Here is a 19,224-nt window from a genome sequence, read left to right as displayed (position 1 = left end):
TCGAGCGGCGATTGACGTGGCAGCCCAGGAAAGGCGTCTGCTGCCGAGTGTGAGAAGAGTCAAGGTGCTGTATCCGCAAGTCAGTCTTCGTCTCTTTGATCTCCTGGAGGCTGCAGAAAAGAATCCCAAAGCCACACAGCCGCCGGCCGCAGCGCCGGATGGACCTCTCGCAACATGGGCTCAAGTCATTAAAGCTTTTGGCATATCAGATGCTTCTTTTTTACTTCAACGTCGACTGAGCGCGGACGCTATACCCACTGCGATCGATGTGCCGCTTCAGCGCGTTCGTCTATTGGATCTTGGACAGCTCGCACTTATCCTAGGCTGTTCTAAGGTAGAGCTGAACGTCGAAAGCCGCCACTTCCGTGCGGTAAGACCTCGCTGCATTATTACGACCGAAGATATACCCACTTTCGGAAATGTAATACTCTTCGAAGGCGACGCTGATGCATTGAGTCCTCATGAATTCGGCAAATCCCATCAGCACGGCTGGTATCTCGCAATAAGCGTATGCATGGGTCAATTACCGATGGAAGAAAGTCTTGTACCTGATGACTGGTTCCGAAGTTGTTTGGCAAGGTTCTCGGAATCAGAAAGAGATCTGCACCACGAAGCTGTGTTGCTACAGGAGCGAGTTGACCATCTGGGATCCGGTGCAACTGTTGAAGCAAGCCTATCATCGATCAAACAATGGCAGTCGGAGAGCAAACTGATCGTTCCCAGTATTGTTTCTCTTGCTGCGATAGCTGTATTGCCCGGCGCTTTCATGTGCTTTCCGAAACAGCTGTACTTGGGCGGCGTTGAGGTATGGTGCAGATTCGAAGCCCGTCGACTGATCCGCCTCAACGCCCTTATGCGTTGATACGGTAAATTGCTATTCAGGTCCCATGACACCCAAGACAAGTGTCTGAATGACGAGCTTGGCTTTCAAAGGTCGTCTCTCAGACTTCCCACAAACAACGTCTACTTCAGGAACTTATCTGCATACAGCTGGCTCAACAGCAATCTTCAGAGTGTCCATGACTCGATGTCAACTTGGACAAAGGACGCTATCTACGATACATTTCCAGGTTCACGATCTGTCTATAGTGTGAGAGCGCTGATCCTACCCTGGACCTGGGATCTCATCCGAACGTACGATCTAGTCTCATCTACAAGATCAGAGAGGTGAAACGCAGGGCCAATTCTTCTGCATTCCTATGGTCGCAGATAGTTCTCATTGATGTAGGTATCCGGTTGCGAATCGAACGCAGTGCTGCAAAACTTGATGGTGACGCGACCAACCCGATTACCCACTCCAGACTATGCGTTCTTGATGCGATCGTTGAAATCTCGTGGCTTTCCGGTCATTCACCGCGGCTTGAGGAAAAGAGAAAGCAGAGAAGGAAAGGCCAGCATTCTCAACATAATCTGTTCGTAAGGCGAACAACGATCTCGAAGCACACTTGACTGGCAAGAACACTTCTATCAACGCGTCAGGCTCGACCCAGAGCGGCAATCACTCAACCTATGAACGTCAAGATTGTAACGTAGGAAATGCAAAAGTCCCGATGACGTCATCGTCTGAGACTTTGATAATCTCAAATAGTTGATTTCATTCTTTTATTTATTCACAGACATGTACCTGAATAGTACCGAGAGCTTTTAGGCCTTATTTAGCAGTATTCAAAGCTATATTGCTGCGGTATTGAATTATTGAAGCTGTGCAGTGCGTGGTAGAAATCCACCTTACTGAAAAGACGCAACCAACAATTCCATATACGAAATCATCAACTGCTCAACCATCATTACTGCATCAATAGTACGCCTTATTACACCGCCCACGTTGCTCGCGCATATCAAATGAACATTGTTTTGAGTCTTCGTCCCGTCATCACTTCTCAACCCGCCCATCCACCCGATTCGCTCTATTTAAATGTCCATCTCCGAGACCATCCAGCTCGTAGCTTGGAGAAGGCGCGAACGCAAAATTTTCCACCTGCTCCAGCAATTTGGCGCTATTTCCTCGAGATGTAGATCTGGCGCTGCGGGTGCGGTGCCGATATAGCTTCCCGAGGTGTTGTGGGCGTATTTCCGGATACAGAGACTGGGTTGTTAGCATGGGTGAGAGGGAGTTTAAGAGATGTTGGGAATCTCTGCTGAGGAGGTATTTTAGCGAAGAGAGGGAGGTCCTTGGCGAAGACAGGGTTTTACGAAGAGGGTTGGGGGAGAAGACGAACTCGCGTGTCATCTTCCGGACAACGACGGTTTGCACCATTTGCCCGCCTGGGTAAAAGAAGTGGATCACCGGCACTGTGATGCATTCGTTTGGGTCGCCGATAGTGAGGTTGTGCATTGGAGCTTGTTATCTCGGTATATGATGCGGGCGGCGCGTCATTTGGTGAATCAGGGGAGGGGACAATCGTGCTGGTCGCGGTGTTGGAGGGGATGGAGGCATGAGAGCTGCGGGAGATCATGTCCACGGAGCAACAAGAACAAGAATTATCGTAGAAATATCGTCGAAGTTAGTTGGAAGGGGATTTGAAAGGCTTAAGCATGACGAGAAACGGCCTCGTTCTGCTTTATGTCTCGACAAGTCATGTGGTGGCGATGCAGCCTTGCGAGACTGCAGCCTCGTGGTTCATTTTGGCCGCTTTAATTGATCGAATGAGCATATGTACTATATACGAATAAATTGCTAGGCACGAGCACCGGTGAGCGAGCCTTGCAAAATCAGGAACTGTGTTTCGTGCGCTGTTGATTTGGCGGATCAATCTTGACTCAAGCTCGGGCTTCTCGAAGGTATACAAGCTGATTGTGCTTCCTATACCGTGTTGCCAAAGCACTGAACGACGTTGGCTCTTGAACAACAGTCCCTTCGAATCAGGTCGATATAGATTAAATCTCGGAGCTCACGCAGAAGCTTTAGGAACGTGTCGTAGAGCGATTGGCGTGCATTCTTGGGTAATGAGACTGGAAAGTGTCAGCTATTTGTAGGTCATGATCGAAAGTGCACGGCGTACTTGCCACGAAGGTGTTCCGGGCAGATATGTGGAGTAAGACTTTGACCGAGCTTGCCGATCCGCTCATCGAGGATATTTATTCTGCATACTCATTTTGTAAGCCTGTCTTAATTGTCCATATCTCGTCAGCAACGTTGTTTGTGAGAAAATCACGCGACAAATTCTCTGAGCCCATTTCCATGTGAGGTAGGCAATGACGGAGATGACATTGTGTCTGTTTGAGCATGGACATCGACTCACAACCCATATTGGTCCCGAATAAGGTGGTGCCGTTGTGTATATTAAGCCCGCCAAGGTAAAAGATAGAACTGCTTGATCATCCGTATAAGTATACCTTCATGTTCATGTCCGCGCATGACCTCACCGAGTGAGCTCAGTAAGCTGTAAACTGCAGCCGTATGCGAGAAGACAAAGGCGGGCACCATACCACAGAGTCTGTCCGGCTGAAATTACAATGTCGTCTCCCAAACCTCTAAGTAGCTTCTGTAGTGGCGAGGTTGATGCCATTATACTGGTCTGTGCCGTGGTAAGTTTTGATTTGAATTTCGCTTGCCCTAAGATGAGCGATCTCGCGTAGATGACCGAGAAATCTTCGCTGGTCCGAGACGCCGCTCATCACATGGCCTGAACTAGCATGCTGGATGATGTGGTATTGATTTGTCGTCCTTTTGATGACCAAAGACGGGCGTATGGTCTCCTGAGATGCGTGCTGTTGCCGCTTGGACCTCAGAACAAACCAGTATCTCGAGCACTGTACAAGAAAGAGGTCGCAGACTGGCCCGATGTAATGCAAAGGATTGGCCAGCAGAGAACCAAAGGCCAGAATTGGGCATGTCGAATTGTCATTGAGGTGAGAATCACTTCGGACAGGAGGTCTGGTGCACTGCTACGCCACATGAAGCCCAGACTCAGGACACTGTGCGATGCCTCCATGTGCGTCCCCCTCGCCTGTTCGAGAGCAGGATGAACCATAGGACGAGTTGGGTGCAACCAAATGCATGAGATGGCAGAAATATTATGTCCACTGGGCTCTTTGCTGCTTATTCGTCTTTTGGTGATGCGTGTCCGTTTAATTATGGCAAACAAGGCCAAACGTCACTTATTGAGATGTTGATTGGCCGGCTGCCTGGTCCCGTTGCCACGATTGGATAAGCGACTGCTTTCGCCAGACTCAAAAATATTGAATTGGAAATTCAAATCGCCTTTGGTGGAAGTCGAGGTGATAAATAGTGTGGTCAGGAGTTGATAGTCAGCAGTGGGGCAGGTGCGAGCGGGCACTAGTCTGTATCATGATTAGTGTTGACAGGAACTTGGAAAGCGCGACGCGTGGGGGCCAACCCGTGGAACGAACTGCTTGATGCTCGCTACAAACGTCGCCATCGTCATGTCATCCTGCATTATTCAGAGCTTCGCGTCATCTCGCTGCCGAAGAGCAGCAGACTTGAACAATGGAGACAGTGTCAGCAGTCTTTGGCATTGTACGTATCCCCAACCTCTATTTACCCTGCAGTAGAGCACACGAACTAGCAAGCAACTCAAGCTTTTGGTACAAGACTGACAACGACCCTGCAGATGGCAGCGCTGCCGCAGTGCATCCAGTCGGCGAAGGAGCTTTACGACCTACGTGAACGATACAAAGACGCCTCCGTGCTTATCACCGCTATTTACTCCGAATCAATGGTGATCGCCGCCTCGCTGTCCCAAGTCCAGAACCTTCTTCAGCACGATGCGCTCCTCCAAAAGCCGCAGTTACTCGAGACTTTTGACCGAGCCTTGACAGGATGTCGCGTTGTGTATGGATGTTTAGAAGAGGAGGTCCGCGATCTGGTGGAGAAGGCTCAGCGCAATGAACTTAAGTTCAGAGACCGGGCAACATACCTCCTGAAGGAAGACACATTCAAGGAGCTTTTGACGCAAATACGAGGGCAACAGTCTGCGCTCAGCTTGCTCATCCAGGGCCTACAGATGGAGTCGATGGCGGATATGAGGAAGCTGGTCGAGGCCAACAGCAGCAAGCTAGATCAGATTGTCAAGCGGTCAAAGACATTGCGCCAAACGCACCCACGTATCAAAGTGCCTGACTCCATCTTTAGCTATGAGAGTGGGGTCGCAGATGCGTCAGACGCCGAATCCATCGTCAAGTCTACCCACTTCGAGTTTGACGATCAGGTCATCAGTTCAAAAGCATATCAACGAGCCATGGCACGCTACACGATGGATACTGCGGATGTCCCTCTAGACTTGAAGGAGCCGGAAGCAGTAGTGGAAATCGAGGTCGCAGAAGAGAATTCCACTGAGTTGGGCACTATGAAAGGGCCTGAGCTGAAGCGCAACCCGGTTATTGAGGCCAGGTCACAGCAACTCGTTGCACAATTCACCTCAGGATCCGAGGAAGAAGTCGTAATGGTCCTAGCTAGACCAACGCATGAAGAGACATCGCCCAAAGAGGAAAGAATGGACAAGTTGGACTCCCTTGAGCGAGATGTGCTGCCGTACATGCCACGCATCACATCGACAGCACCGTATTTGACCCAAGTTAGAGCTGATGCCTTCGATACCATTGAAACCAAAATCGACAATAAGTCGGCCCGCGTGCCACTCCGATCGTTCAGCGAAGGACCCCCCATCGTACCAGATGCGACCCCACCCCTACCGCCACGTCGCACAAGTGGGCCACAGCTTCGCTCACAAGATTCTGCCGCTACATTGAAAGCACGATCAAAGTCGTCAGACGGAAGCTTGAATACTTCGGAAGCAGGATCGATCTTGTCGCAGGTATCAGAAGCCTCATCTCACACGGCCTATGAATCCATGCGGCAGAGTCAGGCAATGTTCAACAATCCAATAAGAAAAGCGCCCCCACTCGCACACAAAGCATCACATGTTCTGCTGGGCGACTTGCAATCGGATTCAAGGAGTCTGGCATATCAGGGTGAGCCTTCGTGTTTCGAAAGCGGGGAAATGCATGCGATTTGGTTATCACTCGTAGAAGCCGAGCGCAACTTCTTCGACCGCATGACGAGACTACGAAGAATGTTTTACGACAACGTCATACGGCAATGGCCACTGCTCGAGCCCCATCTTGGTATTGTGTTGATTGGTGAGCAGCTCGCTGGAACCAACAAGAAATTTCTCTGGTTGCCTATGGAGCAGCAGTTGTCAGAGTCAGACCAGGCGACCTGTGACCCTGCCATCTTTGCAACCTGGACCGAAAATGTTCAGCGCATGTTCCGTGAGTACTGCCAAGCACTGCCACACGCGATCGGAGCACTACGAGCTACGCAGATCAATGATGGAAACTTTGCTCCGTTCGTCAATACTCTTGGTCTTAGCATTGCCTACTTCGGCAAGAGCTGGGAAGACTACCTGAGACTGCCTGTTACCGAGCTTGATATATGTATCGAGAGCATACGGAGTCTCGTTAGCATAGCGAATGATCTGGAACAGCCTGGTGCGGATGTAGAGACGCAGCGGCTGACGAGCTCTTTGAACGCGTTGGACTGGCTCAAGTCATCGTCTGCATCTGTGCTTGAGCAGTCACAAGGTCGAGAAGACATGCAGAATCTGGAGCGTCGCATCCACACGCTCGATACAGACATCTTGTCTCAGCTCAGCTTGCTCGACACTAAGCGCCGTGTGAGGTATCAGGGCAGCATGACAATGAAGCTGAAGAGCAAAGGGCCCTGGCATGCTGTGCACGTTGCGCTCCTCGACAACTATTTGTTGTGGGGCAAGATCAAAGCTCAAAGGAAGACTGCCGGCGAGAAGGTTATTGTCCTGGACGCAGTAAGTGCATTTGTTTACTACGAATCGCATATACTAACAATCACAGCCCATCCCTATCAGTGAACTTGAGGTTAGCCTGCCATGCGACCAGCATCAATTTCAGAAAGCAACAATGTTCGATGAAGTACCGAGGAACTCCATCCAGTATATGATCATGATTAAGAGAAAGGATTCAGACGGCAAAGCACATTTGCTTGGCTCGCCCACATACCAAGACCGAAGGACTTGGATGGACCACTTCGAATTAGCGACGGAAAAGAGGTGAATCATAAAATTCGATTTTCACACTCTGCGCGGCTGAGATACTGTGTAAGGACTGGTTTCAGGCTGGTGAATCACCCGTGAAAGAAGTCATACGAGGGGCGTTGCTTCAGCACGCAAACAATTCGGGGGAGATGATTAGCAAGCTTGCTGAAGCAAACTCCTTGCAAACACCAGACCATCACAACGACCTACCAGCCACTTCAACCACACAGCAATCTGACACGCTCCACAATCAAGAAAGAATGGCAACTTCGCGAACTCGTCCGAAAATCCCGCCCAGCGTCTCATCGGACGATGCTGTGGCCATTATCCCTGTCAACGACCCCGAGTTTTCAACCCATCTGCAAGACACGACCTTCAGAAAGACGGATATCGTGCGGCGATGGTCTACACGAACCCGACGCAAGACCACCATAGTTGGAGCTCAAGTCTTCTTACTCCGCGCCGAAGACAAGTTTGAGTACACTTTCGGCCGCATTTCAGCAGCTGGCGCAACTACCAACATGCCGGACGTACGATTACCTGGCTCCAGAGTCGCAAAGCAACAGTTCAAGCTTGTGCCGGATTGGGAGGTCAATCCGTGGCGCATCCACTCGATGTCCGAGACCGTCTTTATCGTGAATGATGTACCACTGCAGAAGCCAACACCGCGAACTAGGAAGTTTAAGGACCCTTTTCCGCACGTATTGTATCTCAACCAGACTGGACTCAATCGCGTCGTTGTCCAAGACGTGCAGATTGACATTTGGCTAACGAAGAATCCACGAGAAGTGATTACCTCAGAAGACTATCAACCTGATCTTGTGGAGCAACCGCTTCAAAACGTCCAGCACAGGCTGGAAGACTGGGCTCAATCTCATTATCTCCCCGGCTCTAACCAGGTCTCCAACAACTCCTTTTCAGTGCTCCAGCGATTCACTGGCCAGCAATTTGTTGCCAAGCTGTTCCGTGACAATGCGCCACGTCGCGACGAGGAGTTCCTAATGTTCAACAGGAAGCAAGTTGATGCATCTATCGTGCAGTACCTACAATCTACCGAGGTTGCTAGCATACCAGTCATCATCACATCTTTACACCATGGTTTTGCCTCATATGCCTCTTTGCGCCAAAGCCTCATGCAACGGCATCCGGGCTCACGCTTCTCAGTCGCAACAAAGCTGCTTCGCCGCCTGTATCCGGCACTAGAGTTCTTACATTTCCATGGCATTGCTCATGGCAATGTCTCGCACAACAGCGTGCTTATGCATCTTGTCAATGATAAGGTGGAGCAAGTCTTACTTGTAGACTATTCCACCGCACATTCGTTCTCGCTTGGCGACGCGGCCCCGAAAGACGCTATGGTCGCTGATGGGAAAGCAGTCATTCAGCTGATCGATGATTGTAGCGACCTATGGACTCTACGAAGAGTCGCACCCAAAGACGCCCAGAATGAGAATGTCTTGCGGCAACGCACTTTGGAGGCGGTGCGGAAGTGTAAAATAGTGAGTCGCTGCTGCCGTGACTACTTCGGTCGTCAAGGCAAATTAAAGGCCTCAGAGAAAGGCAAGAAGCTGCTACGGCTGCTTGAGAGAATGGAGATCGAGTGCAACCGCGCACAAGATGCACAGCTGTACACCAGTGCCCTGCGAGAGGTCGGCCACGTTTTCAAGTCGACTTTAGACGGCATGCGCGAGGAACACACCCAAGCGCACGGTCTGCCCAGACTCGGCGAACACAACACGTGGAATCTATCTCTAGGCCGCCCGTACCTCGATGGGTTAGTGACGCGATTGTATCACGATCGGTGGGATCTAACTCCCCGCGAAATTTGTGCGAAAATCAAGGAGCTCGCAGGAGATATTGAGGACCCATGGGAAACGTTTGAAGTCACGACAACGTTTGCCTTTGACCAACAAGACGTCCCTACAGGTCTTGACCGTGATGGAAGGCCAGCAAGCCGCAATCTACTTGCATTTACCAAGCAACCAATCCTACTCTGGCTGGCAGTCTGCTGCGAGATCTATACAGAGTGGCGCTTATCTATCGAAATGGAGGTCGCGAATAGCATCCGATCGCCAGGTATGGGCGTCACTCGTAAAGAGCTGTACGGTCTTCAGCGCGCACTGCTAAGGCACAGCTTTCTCCCACCGAGTATGCATCAGGTCTTCAAGTACCTACTGAGTTCATACGACAAGCCGCCTGCAGACGTGTACACAGTCGACGTCCTGCACCAGGTATGCTATCATACTCCGTCGAGGATGTTCAACGTGACGCAACTCCAGCGGCTGTCGTCTCCTCAGAACCTCCGGGCTTGCATCACAGAAGGCAGGGTGAGTTCCAACCACTTTGCTGAGGTGCGCGGCAGCCCAGTGTTAGAAGGTTGCTACGTATCGTTGGCATTGCTTCCCGCATTCGTCGAGGGGCTGGGCGTCACTGTGCGTGAGATGCCTAGTCCATCCCAGGACTTCCCTGCCTTCGATCCAGCAGACTTCAGCCAGGTGCTACACAAGGGTCGGATTGTGCTTGCGCGCAGAGGTCTGCTTGCTTATGCGACGATGGTTCGGAGCGGTGATCAGTGTTGCTGGCACGACCTGACCAAACTCGGGATGGATTTTGAGACACCCGGCGGCTTCCTGCCCACGTACTTCGGCGACGCGCAGATCTTGCCGCCACTGCCACCTGGTGGCTTTCACGCGCGACCTGAGCACTGTTCGGGCTTCGCAACAGACGAGCAAGATGACGACGCTTCAGTAGGTCGTAGTGACAGGCGGGTGGTTCTTGAGGCCAAAAGTCCGGCTGTGAAGGCCGCTGCCTACAGGCGATATCACAGGCGATCACAATCAGCGAGGCACAGTGCTATCGACACACCTGTCCAGTCTGCGCTGTCCGCTCTGCTGAGGCAACGCGAAGCAACTCGAGCAGAGGCTTTAGCGAAGCGCAAGGTCGACGCAGCGACTCCTGTCACGCCTCCAAATCGGCGCGAACGAGCGAGGACTTCGCAGCCAAGCACGATCCAAGACGTCGAGAAGCTCATCTCGCGACTCCAGCGCCCAGTAGCCCCTCCATCGAATGGTCACTGCGCATCCGCGCCAACACGATCAGCGACGTCGCGGACGTGTCTCTCCAAGAGCCGCCGCCCTCCAACCAAGACGCTGGTGCCGCGCACTTCTGCCCCACGCTGCGGATGCTGGATGAAGGGTTCTACAGCTCGCCGACTGCGGCGATACGGGATGCAGATGCGAGTGACAGGGCGGATGGTGAGGGCAGCTTGGCGAGTACGGATGCGGGGGTGCGGGTGCGCCAGGACCGGTGGGGTATAAAGACGATGGCCCGGATTAGGGGTGACCACGCGCGGTGCTGGGACAGGCGAGACGAGGCGAGACGAGGCGAGGCCTGCGGGGCGGATGTAACGCATGTCATGTCTACAGTACCCATCCTTGGATAGTGGGCTTGGTCTTGATCTACGGAACAGGTCTACGGTATCGATCGGTTTATGCCTTGCCGTCCGAGAACTGCACAACAGCCCACTTCCCACTCCACGCCCACTTCCTGCCGCCCGCTTCCGTGCTGCCGCCGTCCATCTGCCGCAATTCCTCGTCCCTGCCCGCCGGCAGTCCGACGACGACGTCTGCCTTGCACGTCCGGAGGGCCAGGACGCGGACGCCGGAGCCGGGGCCCAGGGGCCCGATGGCGTCTGCGAAGGGCGTCGTGGGATCCCAGGCGGCCTGGCGGTGTCAGCGGGAATGAAAAAGGGAGGGGGAGAGGGGGGACATACGTCGGCAGTGAGTTTGCGGTAGTTGAGATCGCCCTTGAAGATGACGAGTTCGCTCTCCTTCAAGTCGGCGTACAGCTCCGGTGCACCCTTGGGGAGCCGCCAGTAGCTGCCACCCGTCGTCCAGAAGCCGTTTGGCCGCAGCACCAGCTGGCCCTCGGCGTAGATGCTCGTCCAGTGCTGGAACAGGAAGGTCAGGGCGTCGTGCTCCGCGGGGGCGAGGGGCTGCGCCGTCTTGCCGGCGGCCTTGTCGGCCTCGCTCAGCGCGCTGTAAAAGGTCTGCGGCGCTGCGAGCGCGGACAGCAGCTTGGCAAAGTCGGCGGGCAGCACGTCGCTGACGAACCACGGGATGGACTTTGGGTGGAAGACGACGGCGGTGGCGAGCCCCGCAGCGACCAGGTAGCCGGCCAGCAGCAGGTCGACGAAGAGCTCGAAGCCGGCGTTGTCGAGCACAATGTCGACACGACGGTCTTTCGTGCCGGCTTTCTGCGCGGCACGGAGCGTCTGGAACGCCTTGTCCAGGTCGTTGACGAGGATGTTCTTCTCGCTGTTCTTCCGCGCCGCGCTGCCCTGCAGCTGCTGGATGTCCTCGTACGACAGATTAGTCAGCAGCGAGAGGTCGGTCGCGTTGCCCCAGAGACAGATCTCGCACATTTCTCGGAACAGGAGCTCCTCGGCGGCCTCGAGGTCGGCGGCCGACTGGGCGCCCGCCAGCGTGTGCTTCTGCTGCAGCTCAGTGACGATGCTCTTGTAGCGGGCGGCCAGCTCGAGGACGGCGGGGCGGCTGGACTTGAACGTGTCTATTTTCTGGCGCGCGAAGATGTCGTAGTTGCGCCAGTGTTGGGTTCGCTTGAACACGGCGGATATGCGTCTACCTGCCCCCGTCAGCCGTCGGCGTCGTCAACATCACGATCGCGAGAAGGCCAGACGCACCGGTACAGATAGCACTCGGCATACAGCCACGGCACGCTGTGCCACCTGCAGACGCCCCGCGTCGCCAGCTCGTCGTTGTACGCGGCCACGTCCGGCTCGCCGTCGTCCGGGATGGACGTCAGCTCGCGGTCGTGCTGCAGCTCGTACTTGAGACGCGCCAGCTCGGAGACCACGTCCTTGCCCTCCTGCACCGTTGCGGCGTCGGTGGCGGCCGACGTTGACCTGTGCACGTCGTCGATACCCTGCGTGATGATGATCGGCCAGCGTTCGCGCGCAGACGTGTGCGCGAACGAGGCCGGGTCGCTGGTGCGGTATTGCGCGGCAGGGAACGTGTCAAACTCCATCTTGCTGCGTGGATAGCCGGTGGGGGTTATGTGCGGCGGTTGAAGCGCGGGCGCGTCGTCGCGAGAGCCATGGCGGGGTGGCGGGGCTTCAACATTTTCTGCAGGCATGTTCCTTGGACTGACCATGGGGGTGCGGCTGCGCTTACGTCTTTGGGCTTGGCTCTTGTACCGCATCTTCATCGCATACACCGTAGTCGGCTGAAATGTTGTCCTCAGACTTCTGACACTATCTGCTCAAGCACATCTCTCGCCATACTCGCGCAGCCTCATTCTCAATCTCTCAGCAAAGCTCGTCACTTCAGGCCCTACCCCTCGTCCACCATCATTGACTCCATGTCATGGCAGGCCGTGCTTGATGACATATCTCATCACGTGGCCGGCCCTCTGCCTGATCCCACGGACTGCGAGTGCTTTCAACCGCCAACATGGAGCCGCGCTATCTCCCGCTCGAACTTGTGCTCAACATCATCACATGCTCGCTACCACCATCGGATGTGATGCTCCCTCCGGCTCATCATGTGACCAAAGCTCTGTTGACGTGGACCCTTGTTTGCCACGAAACAAGACGACTCGCCAAGCGCTACTTGCGCGAGCGCTGCGTGTACCTCAGCTCACCTCAGCGGCTGAGCGCGTACCTCTTGGCCATCAAGAAGGAACCGGAGCTGAGGAGCGTCACTACCTTGTCCTTGTCCCCGTTTGGCAACACCATTGATGACCTGCGTCTGTGCTGTTGGGTGGGAAATTTACTCAACCATACGTGCGAATCACTCCGGAGGCTGGTCATCGACATACCGCTCCGGAGCTTATATCCAGAAGATGACCATCTGGCCGTACGACGCGTCCTCAGAGAGGGGTTTGAACGTCTTGAGAATCTCGAAGAATTCGTCAGCACACGGGACGAATTGTACCTCGAGGTGACTGAAGACGAAAGGCACCCTGCCGTCTGGCGGTGCTGGAAGAAGCTCAAACGGCTCGCTCTGTACAACGTCGACCTGACGTTATACTTCTTCAGCGACCTCGCCAGCCTTGCTCAACTAGAAACCCTCGTCCTCTCGCGCTCGGACGGAGACAACGGATCCATTGATGACTGGGCGCATTACTTTGTGCTCACTGACCGGCCTTTCAAGCTCCTCATGCTCGGCTCCGAGCGGCGTCGTTTCATTCCAGATAACCTGCTCTCAGGACGCATCAAAAGCCGCGTCGAGACTGAACATTTGCCCATGATCAGGAGTATCTGGTTGAACCATACCATCGACTTCTCCATCGAGGAATGCCAGGCTTTTGTGCGCGAGCACGCCGAGCGTGGGACGCTGTGGACCTTGGACGAGGGCACTATCCCTTGCAATGCTAGGCCGTATGTGGACGAGCCGTACTTGGCGAAGCTTGGGATGCATTGGTTGATGCTCGATGAGCGTCGTAGAGCTTGGTCAGTCGACTAGCACGTCACTCTGGTCACATTGCTGAGAATGAAGGTCGCAACCGCCGCGGACGTTTAGCCACCGCCATGGTTCACCAGACGCGAGCTTCTTCCAGAGCTATATGTCTGGCTCCTTTGACCAGTAGCCTTGAATGTCGATGTTCTGGGCCTACACAAGTTCCAGTGGGCTGAGAATACTTTCACATGGCCCTTGAAGCCTCAGTCTCATTTCCAGAACCCCCCACGCTCCCCGCGTCAGTGCACGCGCTCCTTTAGTTGCACCATCGGTCCCTTCCTGTTGCTCACAAACATCTCATATGTCTGATACTGTCCCTCCTCACGGCGCCCGGGCCTCGCGTCCGCGCTCCCGCCCCCCAAGTTGCCGTTAGCATCACGCCTGATTTCGAACTTCCACAGCGTCTTCGCCAGGACAATCCTCATCTCAAGCCAAGCCATATTCTTGCCTACACATCCCCGCGAGCCAGTCGAAAAAGCACAGAACGCGCTCTCGCCCAAGGCAACGCTGTCTGCCGTTGACCCCGCCTCGCCTACGATCCAGCGCTCAGGCCGGAACTTCAGCGGCTCCGGGTAGTAATCCTGGTTGTAGTGCATTGCCCAGAATGCGGTGCTGATGAGAGAGCCTTGCGGGAAGTAGTGTCCGTTGACCGTTGTGCCGCCGGGAAGGACTTCGCGACTGGGCTCGGCGGGGACTGGGGGCGACATGCGCATTGCCTCCATCAGAAACGCGGTCATATAGTTGCAAGACTGGAGTTTGGGCCCGGCTTTGATCTCTTCGTAGCTGTTGAACGTGGAATGAATCTCCAGCGCCAGCTTCTCCTGCACCGACGGGTTGCGCGACAGGTAGAAGTAGGCCGCTGAGATGACGATGGCAGTCGTGTCGCTGCCTGCGACGATGAGAAGCTCACACTCTGCGTAGAGCTCTGGGAGGGAGTAGCCAGTCCCAGTCTCTGGGTCTTTCGCATTGAACAGCCAGTGGAAGAAGTCCTTTCTGACCTCTGCTTCTGACCTGGGCTTCTCCTCCAGCTCGCGCTGCTTGCTTGTCCGCTTTGCGAGGCAGTCGTCTACGAATTCTGTCCATTTCTGAATCGCGGGCGGAGTCACGGCTGCTAGTAGTCTATCCAAACCTCTCGGCTTGAGCCAGATGTACAACGAGCTGATCGGAGAGCAGCCAATCTGATGGTATTAGCGCAGCCAAGATGCAAGCAAAGTCCACTAACCGGATGCACAAGCTCCATAAAACCAATCATGAGCTCAGGGACATGTCGCAGCTTGCTATCCGGCTCCTTCATGTCGAAACACTTCCCGAAGCACAAGTCTCCCAGGATGTCGAACACGAGGTACGTCACCTGATCAGCCATATTGATGCTCCTCGTCCACAGATCTCCCTTCTCTCTATCCCGCCCGAGCAAAACCAGCCATCGATCAACATTAGCGTGAACGAAGACTTCGGCCTCGCGCAACGCGCTCTCAGAGAACGCGTAGTTAATCACCCGTCGCTTTCTGGCATGTGCAGGAACGGAAACGGCGTCCCACGTGTTGATATGGTGCTCAGTCTTGGGCCAGACGGAGTAGTACTCGCTCTTCTTCACATTACCCTTGGGTCCAAAGATGTGTCTGTACGCTGACGGAGTGTTGAGACAAACGCTGTTTGGCGCGTATCGGTACTCGGGACCTGTCTCTCGATCAGCTTCCGGCTCGTGTTGCGAGACGACCACGTATCTACCGTATTGCTCTTGCAGGATCAAATGCCACAGGTGCCGGTCTTGATTCTTTGAATGCCACCACGCCGGGAACGTCGATAGCTTTGCCCAGAACGGGCCGGGGAAGCTTGCGAGAGGGTGGAAGTACAGTCTGTACGCCGCGGTGATGAGGATGTAAGCGACGAAACTCGCGGCACTGAGTGCAAACACATTGGGGTATGAGAGCCCACCAGCCACATCAGTAAACCCCATATTTTCTCAAGAGTCGAGAGTGACGGGAGAACCCCCAGCTGCAGGGAAAGTCACTCGTTCTTGTACTTCCGCCATCCCACAATCTTTACTCCAAACATACAAAACAGGCAAGATCCGGACAAGGCTCCACATATCCCCAGACCGTTACGGTCAAGATCGTACTTCGCACTGATAACCACGTCCCCCGATTTGTCAGGCCACTTCTGAGCAAGGGTGATTTTCTCTGATCCCAGTCAGGATCCACTTGCCAACGGCACGCCGTCTGCCGTCTGCCGTCTGCCGTCCCGCTCCACAGGGTCTTCGTACTGGCCTCTCAGCGCTGGTTTGGCCGTGCGTTGCTGTCGTGTGACTCAGAGGGAGCGAATGGTGAATACTGTGGCTTTGCATTCCAAGACTGTGTCTTGCATACTGCCTCATCCATACCGCTAATCAAAAAGCTTAGTAAAGCTTCCTTGCTGTCTTCGAGGTGCAAAGCGCACACTGCTATCGCTGTTGCGAGATACCTCTCCGCCTCTGTCCTTGCTCTTCGGCCATGGTGACTACGGCAACCGCGCGACACTAGTTCCAAGCCCATGTTTGCAGGCCCACTCCAGCGCGTTCCTCCTTGTGAATACCGGGTCCTTCGATACCCATACCTTCCCCAGATCATCATTGCTGCAAGCTTCGTGGGGTGCTTTAAAGCAGAACGTGAACGGCTGTATCGGGCACAGAGGACAGACGACAGATGGCAGACGACAGCACTTGAAACGCATAAATGCTGGCTTGCCCAGTGGCTACACAGACGCTGTCGCGCAGCCATCGAGTGTGATTCATGCGTCTGATTTCCTCGGGGTCGTGAGATTTCGCGTGTCGCTGGAGGTCAGTAAGCCCATGGCATGCGTATGGGTTGCTATTGGCTCCGGGAACAGGTGCTAGGCCCAGTCACAATGATATCACGAACCATGCGAATTTGGGAGGGCACTCTTGGCTACCAGTCACGAGCATGCCTCACGTCCTGGATGTTGTGTAAGCACAGGCTTGATACTTTGCTCTCAAGGGTTTCATTGATACCGGACAGGACCAGGGTTTTTGTAACCACGTGGCTTAGATCACATGATATCCTATCGTAGCAGGCACTGCCTGGTGGGCAAGTGCACTTACCTGAGAGCTGATAGATCCTGGAGAACAACATCACACAACACGACAACAGATAGCAATGCAATTGTTGATCACAGTCTCTGACCGGCACTGCTCACGCGGTTACAGTGTTCGATTGGTCATTGCGTCCGTGCCCTGATACTACAGGGCTAGTCGTATGCTGCACAAGCTCGAGTGGTAGCTTTTTTAGCAGCATGATGTTGAACTGAGGGAGGAAATCGATCAGAACGTGGCTGCTTTCAATAACTACGTGAGGCAGGGCCATGCACGTGACGACTTTACCCAGCCAGCTACCAGAGCTCAGTACTTTGCTGGTTGAGTCTTACCGATTCATTTCCAGTAGCCACAATATTATGTGCTGTAGTTGTGAATAAGCAGCCCAATATGCCGCTGTCGATCATTCTCGCTCTCGTCTCCATGCCTTCACGAATACCCCGACAGTCGTTCGCATCATCACACCCCTTGATCAACGTGCCAAAGAGAAGCCAATAGTCTATGTAACGTAGAGAATCGCTATCTGACGACTCTATCCCTCAATCCCTTGGGCTTAGCCCGGCACTCACCATATTCTTCCTCACGTCTTGCATGAGCACATGAGGGTCTTTCTCCGCACTCTCAAACGCCAGCTCAACCACATCCTTATGCTTCTCACTTCGAACCTCAAACACAGCCTCAAAGTGCTTTGAAGTATTCACAAAGCCTGACGTGAAACTCTCTGTATCGCTGACCACATTCCTCTGACCGTTCTTGCTCTTGATATTGTACGCCCACAGCAACCTCGCGATAGAGATGGAGAGGGACGTGCGCGCAATATGTCGACCTGTACACATTCTCCTGCCATAGCCGAAGTTGCCGGCCTGTTGCTGTTTGCCAAGCCAGCGCTCTGGGATGAACTCAGCAGGCTTGTCAAAAAGTGCTTTGTCATTGCGCATAGCAATGAAGAGTGGAATAATCATGGCGCCTTTGGGGATGAGAAAGCCCTTGTATGTGTCGTCCCTTATCGTCTTGTGGGGTACGCCTGCAGGTAAAATGTGGCGCCAGCGGAAGTTCTCTTCGATTATGGCTTGGATGTATGGCAGCTTGTCCAGGTCTTCGAAATCTGGCAGTCTGTTCGGTCCGACCACCTCGTCAAGCTCGCGCTGTGCGGTCGATATCCAGTCTGGATATGAAATACAAGCGAGGGTGAAGATTTCCAGCGTGCAGTGCGTTGTCTCTATGCCAGCGTCGCACACCACACCGAGATCCCAAGAGATATCGAGAGGGTCCATCTGCTGAGCCTCTTTCGCACCACAAAGGTCCTTGCTCCAGTTCCAGCCTGGTCGTACGAGAGCATCTTGCATGTTGCGCTTGTGCAGATCCTCCCAATCTTGACTCCATATTTTGGCAGTCCTTTTCCAGGGTGCCAGGACTTCGGGAAGATAGTTCAATATTGGCAGAGCATCCACAATCCAAGCTCCCACTTCTAACGCTTTAATGAAGTTTTGAAGACATTGGAGGCTGCGCTGGAACTGCCATTCTTTTCCTGTGGCGATGCGCATGCCAAAGGTGAGAACGTACATGACGCTGGCCGTAAACCTTTGATATTGACCTACGAAGTCGCTGGTAGTGAGCATGTTAAATAAAAGCTGCTTACTTTCAAGGTCAATGACTGTGTTATAACATGCTGACGCCCGAGGGCGCAGTATCGGGGCTTCTAGACGCTGGTGTAGAAGATAGTCTTCTCCCCACGGCTTGAGCAAGATCTGATGGTTCTTGCACACCAGTTCCCCAGCCATGACCTAAGTACGTCAGAATTGCATTGCTTAGTATGATGTGCATGTCAGTCTCACCATGCGCGGTCGATCGCTATAGATACCTCCTCGCTTGTCGAGTAGTTCTTTGGCTGTGTCGTAATCACCAATGATGACCACGTCAGTGCCGCCGAATTTGGCGCTGACAAGAGGCCCGTAAGTGTCCACCCATTGCTTGTAGACCGTCCACTGGTCCTTTGATGGAAGCTGGTGTAAATTGCCGATGATGGGCAGACGAGGCGGTCCAGGCGGAAGACTTGCTTGACGGCGCTGTCGTTTTATCCAATATGCAATGATAAGGATGACGACAACAACAAGAATAGTAGGTGATACCATAATAGTTGTCTGTGATATCAAAAGGTTGAGTGTGGAACATCTGTACGGATTTATACCCCAGCAGTCTCGTGGCGCGGGTGATCCAGAACGAAGATAATGCTCCGCGTTTTCGTACCTTCTCGCAGTGCATGAGCTCGTGACCGATCAACAGGGCCCTGGATTGGGTGTGCATTACATCTGTCTCCACAGTTCAAAAATGACATCGTATATTTTGCATGACCAGTTCTGCGGACTTTAGACCTCAGCTTCGTTCCAGGTGCGTGGATGCCCTTGATGACTGATTAACATGTAGAACGCAGTGCGATGAGGAAGTTTGGGATCTCAAAGGGTACCGGTAGAGTGCGAAAGTACGAATGCCGCGGCCAGAGATAGGCGCGATCAGAGCTGTCATGATCGCGTCTGTTTGGCGCGCAAGGCTGAACCAAAGGTTGCCAGCCACCCCACCCAAAGCAGCCACCAAGTAAGCTAGTCCATATAGTTTCCGCCCACCA

At 53.7% G+C, this 19,224-nt stretch overlaps 6 protein-coding genes across 6 annotated transcripts; 3 read left to right on the top strand and 3 right to left on the bottom strand.

Moving 5' to 3' along the window:
- Window positions 1-4,450: 4,450 nt before the first annotated feature.
- M421DRAFT_395990 (uncharacterized protein) lies at window positions 4,451-7,053 on the top strand (the record flags this gene model as incomplete). Its single annotated transcript, XM_033590099.1, has 5 exons — window positions 4,451-4,480; window positions 4,575-5,231; window positions 5,481-5,777; window positions 5,934-6,788; window positions 6,835-7,053. 5 exons carry the CDS (start codon window positions 4,451-4,453, stop codon window positions 7,051-7,053), a joined length of 2,058 nt encoding a protein of 685 aa, XP_033454023.1.
- A 241-nt stretch (window positions 7,054-7,294) lies between these two features.
- Window positions 7,295-10,226, top strand: M421DRAFT_1145 (uncharacterized protein; the record flags this gene model as incomplete). The annotated part of the gene is made up of 2 exons (XM_033587233.1): window positions 7,295-10,084; window positions 10,134-10,226. 2 exons carry the CDS (start codon window positions 7,295-7,297, stop codon window positions 10,224-10,226), a joined length of 2,883 nt encoding a protein of 960 aa, XP_033454022.1.
- Window positions 10,227-10,522: 296 nt separating this feature from the next.
- M421DRAFT_52755 (DUF89-domain-containing protein) lies at window positions 10,523-12,080 on the bottom strand (the record flags this gene model as incomplete). Its single annotated transcript, XM_033595047.1, has 3 exons — window positions 10,523-10,756; window positions 10,807-11,674; window positions 11,737-12,080. 3 exons carry the CDS (start codon window positions 12,078-12,080, stop codon window positions 10,523-10,525), a joined length of 1,446 nt encoding a protein of 481 aa, XP_033454021.1.
- A 425-nt stretch (window positions 12,081-12,505) lies between these two features.
- M421DRAFT_1143 (uncharacterized protein) lies at window positions 12,506-13,519 on the top strand (the record flags this gene model as incomplete). The annotated part of the gene is made up of 1 exon (XM_033587228.1): window positions 12,506-13,519. One exon carries the CDS (start codon window positions 12,506-12,508, stop codon window positions 13,517-13,519), a length of 1,014 nt encoding a protein of 337 aa, XP_033454020.1.
- Window positions 13,520-13,752: 233 nt separating this feature from the next.
- Window positions 13,753-15,470, bottom strand: M421DRAFT_52626 (cytochrome P450 67; the record flags this gene model as incomplete). The annotated part of the gene is made up of 3 exons (XM_033595035.1): window positions 13,753-14,691; window positions 14,736-15,190; window positions 15,242-15,470. 3 exons carry the CDS (start codon window positions 15,468-15,470, stop codon window positions 13,753-13,755), a joined length of 1,623 nt encoding a protein of 540 aa, XP_033454019.1.
- Window positions 15,471-16,914: 1,444 nt separating this feature from the next.
- On the bottom strand, window positions 16,915-18,953 carry M421DRAFT_416122 (putative O-methylsterigmatocystin oxidoreductase). The gene is made up of 2 exons (XM_033590949.1): window positions 18,437-18,953; window positions 16,915-18,385 (listed from the first exon to the last, which is right to left on the bottom strand). The coding sequence occupies exons 1-2, from the start codon at window positions 18,731-18,733 to the stop codon at window positions 17,141-17,143; spliced, it is 1,542 nt and encodes a 513-aa protein (XP_033454018.1). The 5' UTR covers window positions 18,734-18,953; the 3' UTR covers window positions 16,915-17,140.
- Between the last annotated feature and the right edge of the window lie 271 nt (window positions 18,954-19,224).

Source organism: Didymella exigua (genome assembly GCF_010094145.1).
Source record: "Didymella exigua CBS 183.55 unplaced genomic scaffold M421scaffold_2, whole genome shotgun sequence".
NCBI lineage: Eukaryota > Fungi > Ascomycota > Dothideomycetes > Pleosporales > Didymellaceae > Didymella > Didymella exigua.
The sequence above is the reverse complement of the archived record's forward strand: the minus strand, read 5'-3'. Positions and strand labels throughout refer to the sequence as shown.